This window comes from Centruroides vittatus, unplaced genomic scaffold (genome assembly GCF_030686945.1).
Source record: "Centruroides vittatus isolate TY-2023 unplaced genomic scaffold, ASM3068694v2 contig_367, whole genome shotgun sequence".
NCBI lineage: Eukaryota > Metazoa > Arthropoda > Arachnida > Scorpiones > Buthidae > Centruroides > Centruroides vittatus.
In genome coordinates, this window is record NW_027122190.1 from 616,979 (window position 1) to 625,836 (window position 8,858).

The 8,858-nt window shown below is 33.6% G+C and overlaps 1 protein-coding gene across 1 annotated transcript; it reads right to left on the reverse strand.

Moving 5' to 3' along the window:
* Positions 1-5,687: 5,687 nt before the first annotated feature.
* On the reverse strand, positions 5,688-7,922 carry LOC136975262 (uncharacterized). The gene is made up of 3 exons (XM_067270296.1): positions 7,706-7,922; positions 6,086-6,223; positions 5,688-6,010 (listed from the first exon to the last, which is right to left on the reverse strand). The coding sequence occupies exons 1-3, from the start codon at positions 7,809-7,811 to the stop codon at positions 5,730-5,732; spliced, it is 525 nt and encodes a 174-aa protein (XP_067126397.1). The 5' UTR covers positions 7,812-7,922; the 3' UTR covers positions 5,688-5,729.
* Between the last annotated feature and the right edge of the window lie 936 nt (positions 7,923-8,858).

Genomic DNA, 8,858 nt, shown 5'->3' on the forward strand with positions numbered 1-8,858 from the left:
GAATTTCCTGTTTTTAGTTGATTTTAAATGTTGAGAAGAAAATGTTTTAGGATGAATTCAGGACATGATGTATGAGCCGTCCATCGCTACCGTTGAGTATTATTATTTAAGTGGAGTGCAAGTTGTCTTAGTAAATATGAAATACGAAAAATAGTATTAGAGTAAATTTTGAGTAGATATAGCTTTCGTCCTTGTACGAATTTGTGGAAATTGAAAAAAAAAAATAAAATTAGATTTTCCATATGCGTATTAATAAATTCACTTGTGATCAGACCCGTGGGCGCTAAAGTTTCCCAATATCGTGGGTTTGATGAGAAAGCAAATTCAGGAAAGATCCGTGAAATATTCTCGAGTTACAAGAGAGGTTGCGGCCGAAGTTTCATCTCGGCGGTGATCAACGTTCACGTTTATCTTTTAATCTTAGAAGTTTGATAATGGCTGCGTTCAGCACACTCAACAGTTGTAACTGAGCAAACCGGTAGCTATTACGTAGCTACCTGGATCTGCTGAACGATGAGTGACGTTGCGTTCGAACAAAGCCTCATTGGTCAGTTTCAGGTAACGTAAATGAAAGACGTTACCAAATGTGACGTCAAAACAAGAAAGAGCGCTACTGTAGAAGGCATTCAGCAGAAAAATACTCGACAGCTTCAGAATTGTCTTCTGAACGCAGCCGATGGTCATTGGAATCATGCTCGACGTTCCAAATGCCATTGTCAAACTTCTAGGCTTACAAGATGGCGGCGCTCAACGTTCGGTGTTCATGTTTCAGAGATGAAAACTGCCGCAACCTCTAGATAAGATCCACGGAGTTGTAAGCTGAATTCAGCGGTGAAAAACCCCATTCTTCAGTGGACTCTGCTGAACACACGATGGGTTTCCATAAAAGAAAGTTTCTCTTAGTGGACACAAGGCGGAATGTGAAAAGGAAAGCACTAGGATCCAGGTTCGAGTGCAGATGGCTCGGAACTTTTCGTGGAAGTTTCGAGCCAACTGCAATGGCAATTGTCCCATTCTGGTCATACCTACGATAAGTATGCCAGAAAATATCTTAACAAATTTGTTTTAAACGTGCCATATTTAGGCCCTCCACAACTTGTAGAACTTCTAGAATTAAGCGGTCGATTAATTGTGTTATCACCCTGATTTTAAGGATGCTTGTTTGATTCACATTGCGTTAAATTACAGCATTTCCGTGGCATATGGCATCCTGATTATTTTTAAATGTTCAAATAAGTATTTTATATACAGTATTCTGAAGTTAGTAGTTACAGAACAGTGGCGCGTTATCCTGTGGGCAAAAAAGAGAATTACTTGGGGCCTCCTTCAACTGCCCCAAACTAATCTTATAAACTCATTACTGTAGTAAGAATATCAAAATTTAAATTTCGCGCTTTGTCTGGGAGACTAGATTGCAGGATGCCCCATTCTGAACTTAAATCAGGCTTTACATCTGGGATTTTCGCTGTTGATAGAATATTTATTATGAAATAAACAAATTTCACGTAGGCTGTTTTTATATTTGATGCATAAAGTCTAATTGATAACGTCAATCGAACCTACACGTGCGTATATTTTGTTATATGATTAGATATGTAACTTATAAAATAATCGCTGTGATCATTTAGTGCAGGTCTCCAAACTTACTTGACTGCCCCTCCAAGGATTTCTCAACCGCATTTTTGCTGAAACTGTTGAAGTGCCTTTTTAGCAAGCCCATCATGAGTTGGGCTAGGTCTACAAGGTTCAGCAAGTGGTCAGAGATTAACCCCGATTTTCCTGGGATTTTTCGACCCACCCGGATTCGTCCTGAATTTCCCGGAGCGGTAGGCTGCTACCCTAACTGTTCGACCATCCAGCTTTCTAATACTAGTGTTGGTGGTGGTAATAAATCTGGTTTGAGTCAGTATTAATCCACACACCGATCCAAAGCAGAACCTTAATGAAACGGAAACTTGCCTAAACGGGAAATATTCTTAGGAACGCGGCGATTTTCTGCGTATTATGATTTAGTCGTGGAAAAAAATTCTACTAACTTCGCCGACCCATTTTTATGCAATCACGAGCTTCTTGAGGGAAAGAAGCAGTGACATCAAAATCACCTGACAGTTGCAGCGCATTACCGTGTTAGTTCATTCCTATGTCACTGAAGACAGGAGGCTAATACAGTGCAATTGAGTACGGTTTATACCTACGAAAAATACCTACTCACAGTGTGCAATTTGCAACATACCGAACTGTAATGTATACATAACCAATCGTAATTTTTAACGAATTGTTTCAAATTGAGCCCCGAAAATGCATTATTTACCACTGTGTTGTCCCATGATTTCATACAATTAGTGAACAGTAGATCCATTTTATTGTAAACATTTGAAGATAGATGAACATGGAGAATCCGTTCTTAAATTATCCCATACAATCTTTAATTCTTTGTATATACAAAAGTAATTGATTTCAAGATATTTTTCAGAATACAACAATGAATTGCGTTGTATGGCATATTTAAGGAACGAATAAATACCATAATTTCCAAATTGGACTTCTTAAGATTTTAAAACTCCAGGTTTATTTGAAACTAAATGTAAAAACACATATGAATGTTTCTCACTGTCGCGGCCGTCTAGTACACGGGAGAAATGTGAATGGGCCTGAGCCGTAGAGAGGATCAACAGCGACATTAGAATAAATGAATTGCCTAGTTGCAAAACGTACCACATGATTTTTGGCCATAATTAAGTTAAAAGTTATTTTGTAGCCTTTAACTCGATCTGTACTATGTGGTGAAGGCCAGGAATCAAAACGTGTACTAGTTTCTATGTAATTTAATCCGAAAAATTGGCCTTAGTTTCATATTGAATCGCGTGTAAATAAAAATTAAGTTTTTTCTGCTCCAAAGTGTGCCACAGTATATATAATATCCGCACCTATGTTGGTATCAATGTAAACCATCTCTTCGGCTTCCATAGTTGTCGAGAGGATTTATTGTTCGATACATAAACATTTCGGTGTTTTCTATGTGTATTTGTAAATATAAAGCACTGAAATTGGAGACAATGTGTAAAATTTTTCAACTTTTCTGCAATAATTAATAATAAAAAAAAAAAAACGTTACCTGTATAAAACGGAATCCTGCCAAAACAGGAAATGCTTGCCCGTACCATCGCTGTTCGTTTTAGATAGGCTTGACTGTATTTGGAAATGAAAATGTATTGTTCTTATCTTTGCTTCAAATAAAGCCCGCGAAATGGCTGGTCATTGTTTTTGTAAACCACGTGGCACGAAATTCAAAATTCCGTTCTGATAGTTTATTTTTGATTTAGGCAGTTTTCGTTTTGTAGAGGGTTCGTTTCAGGAGATTTTACTACAATGTATGTTCAGACCTTTTTATTCTAAAATGCTATAAATAAATGGTAGAAATTAGTTGCAGATTTAGAGTTTATCGAGTCTATGAAGTAATGACGTGTTGTTCGCGGAAATCTGTCAAATTTCCGCGAATAAGATGAGCTAAATGAATTGCAAACCATTTTGAAGTTTTGGTTTCTAGTCGTTTGAAACGGGTCTTTTCGAATAGTCCGCCATTTTCTTTTGATACAACAAGACAAAACGTCTCTAATACGTCATAACTATTACTCTTCTCTATTGGTCAAAACACGACGGAAAAATGCCAACTGAAACAGGAAATTAGAAGCATTTTCCATTGGAATTTCGGTAAACGAAAAGCGGAAATGACATCACTTTTCCGTTTCTGTCTTCTGTTTACGGATTAATTTCCGGTGATTGTTTCTAGTAAGAATTACGTTGTTAAGTTGCTACTGAATTTAATTAAGTTTTAAATAAGTATGTGTGTATTTTAACATAAAATTGTGCTTTTTTTTTTTCTTTAAAAATCAGCGATTTAAAAGACCGAGACGTATGCCATTAACAGAAAAATGTATAAACAGGAAGCATTTATTGATGATAAAGTTATATAAGTGTAAATATGCAAACGATAATTAAAATTCTTGTAGATTAGATAACTTTTCACAGATTTACAGTGTTAAATTTAATGAAAAACGTTTAATATTTCCATTTAAAAATTAAAAAATAAGCTTACATTAGTATTTCCTCCGTTTGTCTGTCCGAATAGCTTTGACAAATATCAAGAAAACGTTCGAAATAATAAGATTTTATGAAGATACTTGACACAGGATACAATCGAAATTCCATACAAAATTTTGAATTTTGAACGCTAAGAGGGGTTTTTTTTTTCACCGTTATGTTACCAAGAGGGCATTTTACCGTCATGGGTTGAATCAGACCTCCCCGTTTGTGGGCCTGGTCGATCTTACGACTAGTATGATTAATTAAGGCCCTCTTAGTGTCAACAAAAGGGGAAGGGTCAAACACGAAAAATGGCTTATAATCTAGTTCCAAATATATTTAGTTTTAAAATAGGGTTTTTGATTTAATAGTAGAAGGCATTGCAACACGTGGGCAATCGCCCAAGAGGAAGATTTTTCGTATAAAAATCCTCTTCTTGTTTAGACACGTTTAGAATCCCTATACCCATGTTTAGACACGTTAAGAAAAGTCGGAAATCTACACGGGTTGAATGAAGTGTGAACACGAGACCCCATGTTTAGTGGTTTTATTTACTAGGTCATTAGTGGAAGAAAATTAGGAGAGAGAGGGGGAATGAGAGAAAAGATGGGAGAGACGGGAGAGGAGAGAAAGAGGTGAATTGAAAAGAGGGAAGAGATAGTGGATAGAGAAGAGAGAGGAGGGATAATGTAGTGAGCAGAGAGGGGAGAGAAGAGATAGATAGAAATAGAGAGGAGAGTGAGAAGAGAAATGGGAGTAAGACCAGTGATGAGAAATAGAGGGGAGAAGAGGAGAGAGGGGGTAGAGAAAAGAGAGTGAGAAGAGAGGAGAGATAGAGAGAAAGACAGTCTAATCCTCATTCGGTTATAGGAACGATTAACCAAGTAATTTAATATATAAAAACTTTTTATATTCGAACTTAGTTCAGATAAATATTTAAATAATAAGTAATGTTTCATGTTATTTGAATTTTAGTTAATAAAATGTAATATTGTGTTAAAGTCATTTTTATTGTGTTGGAATTATTTTATTTTAATTCAGTAAGATCTCAAAATGTATTTTTTAAAATGATTTTAGCTATGAGACGTGACTAAAACATCAATACAGTCTCCAATATGTTTCAATTATTTATTTAATATTATTATTATTTGCAACTTCGATTATTTCTCAGGATACAAACCAAGTGTCAAAATATTTAATTTCACCAGGGAATTAATTATACTTTTTCATAATTATTTTTACGCGATGAAGTGATAAATAACAAAAATTATCAGTCGAAAATATATTTTTAAGTTGGTTGAAAGATTTCAAAAGAGGTTTTAAAAATAAAATGATGAATATTCAAATAAATGCCGTTTCTGCATTTTAATTCCTCACGTTTCCTCACATTTTCTTATTTCCTGTCTATCGAAATTCTTTTTTATCTCAAGAAATTTTTGCATATTCGACAAAATCTCATTCATAAAAATATATTTCTAATCAATGCGTAGTAGTAAGCACATCTAATCAAGCAGTTTGTCATGACTTCTACCCCCAGAAGAAGCGAAAAAAGGGTGAATTAACTAAACGGAAATCAAATAAATCATTTAATTATATTTATATTATTTTCTATTAACAGAAAAATGAACTATTGTATGAAAAATTATTTATATTCTCTTCATTTTCTCATCTAACTTCATAGATGTTTCATAACAGCACTTGTTGAATACACCTTTCATCCCTTTAACGCACCTGCTGAAGGCTCTCATGACTTTTTCTTTAGATTTCTTGATGTTTTCGTTAGTAGAGAGCCTCATTTTACTCTGTGCCCTGTTTCTGTTCCTCTCAATTATCCTGGCCAAGTACAAATCAGCAAAACATATGTACCCTTTATCACCTGCTAGGCGACCCAATTTGCAGCACACCTCTTTCTTTTTCTTATTTTTATCTAAAATATAAATAATAATTAACAACTTAATTAAGTTATTTCCAAGCTTTTAAGGTTAATTAATTAATTAATTACCTTTCCTCTTCAGTGGAGGGGTTGGCAATAGTTTAAATTCGGTGATTTCGCCATCTCCACTAGTGTCTACTTCCTTCTCTTCTTCGTCTATTCTAGTGAGCCAGTGACCTTCTCCACTGTCTAAGGCGTCCAAATATGCTAAAAATATAATAAACCAGGGTTTATCAGTACGCCATTACTTCTAAATATTTTAATTTTTAAGTAGTTGAATAATTTAGACAATGTTTCTACAGAAAATTTACACAATTTTCTAATAAAACTAAGCATTTTGGTATCACTTTTTGCTATATCTTAATATTCTTCAACCTTGAGAAACTTGTCTTCTCGATAGCTTAGTATAAGAAAATAATATTTATTATAGAAATACCGATCACTATCATTTATATTTATCTAAACAAAGATTTGAACTTAGACTTTGAACAATATCCGTATTAAAAAGTATGAACGGTTTCTTTTTTCCATTTTTTTAATGCATCTATACAATCTAACCTCTAAACAACGGCCACTAACGGGAACAAAAGAAAATGCCCGTTGTATGGAGATTATCTTGTATGCATTTTCGTTAAAAGTTCCTGAAAAATGTCTATTGTATCGAGGCTTTTTTGTATGCACTTTTGTTTAACGTATCCGAAAAAATGGCCGCCGTTTAGATGTATTCGACTGTACTTAAATAATATTTACAAAATAAGCGTAAATGATATTTCTTCTCATTAATGTGATCCTGTAGGGTAATTACGAACCTGTCTACTGAGATTTATTCAGCTGGATTTTTTTTAAATAGATGACTTTATAAGCTAGACGATCCTGATAATTTCTGTCCTCGCGATCTACTGATTGAAAGAAAAACTAAAAGTAATTTATTTTAGATCCGTCTAATACAGTTTCTGATATTATCTTTAGAAAATACGATAATATAAGATTGAGAAACACGATTTCATGAAATTAATATGGCGCGAAATTTAGAGTTCTAAGCAACGTTTCCTAATTTTGAACACTTCTCAGACATTTATTTAGCCGCAAACTGTTATTTTAGGAACCCCAAATTGTCTAAATTAACATTTAATTAGCAAAAATGGCCTGAAAAGTTTACTTTTACAAGAAAATTAATTTGTCCAAGAGCTAAATTATTTCCCAATTCGTCATTATTAACTTAATGCAATACACAGAATATTTAATTAAACTTTACTAAAAATTAAATTATTATGAGGTTTATAACATTACATTCACTAATAAGATTTTCTAATTAGCTGTCTCTATAACACATTAACATTATGAAAATTTGTAGTTAAACATATTAAAATAATTGAAGTTACGTCGATTAATTCGCTTATAACGCCTATAGAACCGCATTAAACCTTTTTAATTCTAATTATTAGAATAATTAAGGTTATGCCAGATAACAGAAGACGAATTTAATTATGTTTACAAATGATTAAATAACATTAAAGTTAAATAAAATATTAATTAAGTTTAATGAATAGTGAAGAATTAACAAGCCAATCCTTAAAAAATAGAGGAGCGCCATTAGGCACACCACTACAGAGGAGTGAAAAATCCCGTATTTTAGGGTATTTAATTAGGATTTTAAGGTATTAAAATTAAAGTTTAAGAAGGTCTTACCATCGAAATCGTGTTTTTTATCTAATTTACTTTTGCTACTGGGATGAATTGCTTGACACCAGATGCAGCAGAGTGTAAGTAACGTTACAACTATAACAGTTCTCATATTTAAAAAAGGTTAATTGTACTGTACATCCTACTAAATCCCCCTACTAACTGTTCTTATATAGAATGGACCGGACGAGTCAGGAGATTGAAAAGCGGGAAGTGAGTAGAACTTTGTCCTCTGCTGACTGATGTTTTTATTTTTATATTTCTGTATGAGAATTTTTATATTTCACAACCTTTGTTTACAATTTTGCTTCGTTTAATTTAAATATTTATGAATGGTTTCATAAAAAAAATAACATTTTGAATTGATCCTAATTGTATCCTTTGTTATAATTTCTTATTTATATTATTATATTATATTATTATTTATATTATATGGATGCATCATTAAATAACCAACCCGGACGAGATTCGAAGCTGCTGAAGTTTGGCTGGTTATTTCTTGATCTACACTTGTATTATCTCTTATTTATATTATTATATTAGAAATCATATTAAAGAAATACAAGAATAATTTCGTATTTAATTTACCAGTTATGCCAAAAGTAGGCCATGCCAGTGATGTTCAAAGCACACTTACACCAGTGATATTTAAAGTAGGCCATGCCAGTGATGCCCAAAGCACACTTACACCAGTGATATTTAAAGTAGGTCATGCCAGTGATGCCCAAAGCACACTTACACCAGTGATATTTAAAGTAGGCCATGCCAGTGATGCCCAAAGTACACTTACACCAGTGATATTTAAAGTAGGCCATGCCAGTGATGCCCAAAGCAGACTTACACCAGTGATATTTAAAGTAGGCCATACCAGTGATGTCCGAAGTAGATCAGACCAGTGATGCCCCAGGCCGAAATATTCGTCCGCAAAAATATTAGGCACATCACTTATAAACGATAGAAATAGGCCTACTTCGTGTATATAGTATTTGTGGCCCGCCTACCAACGACGTATACAAAGGTGTGGAACCACTGGCCTAGGCCATCCGACCATTAAACAAAAGTAATATAAAAATATAGTAAAACGTTTTAATACGAATTTACATATAGAAAATAATTCTTATTAATATTTATTATATGAAAATTAAATTTATAACAGAGA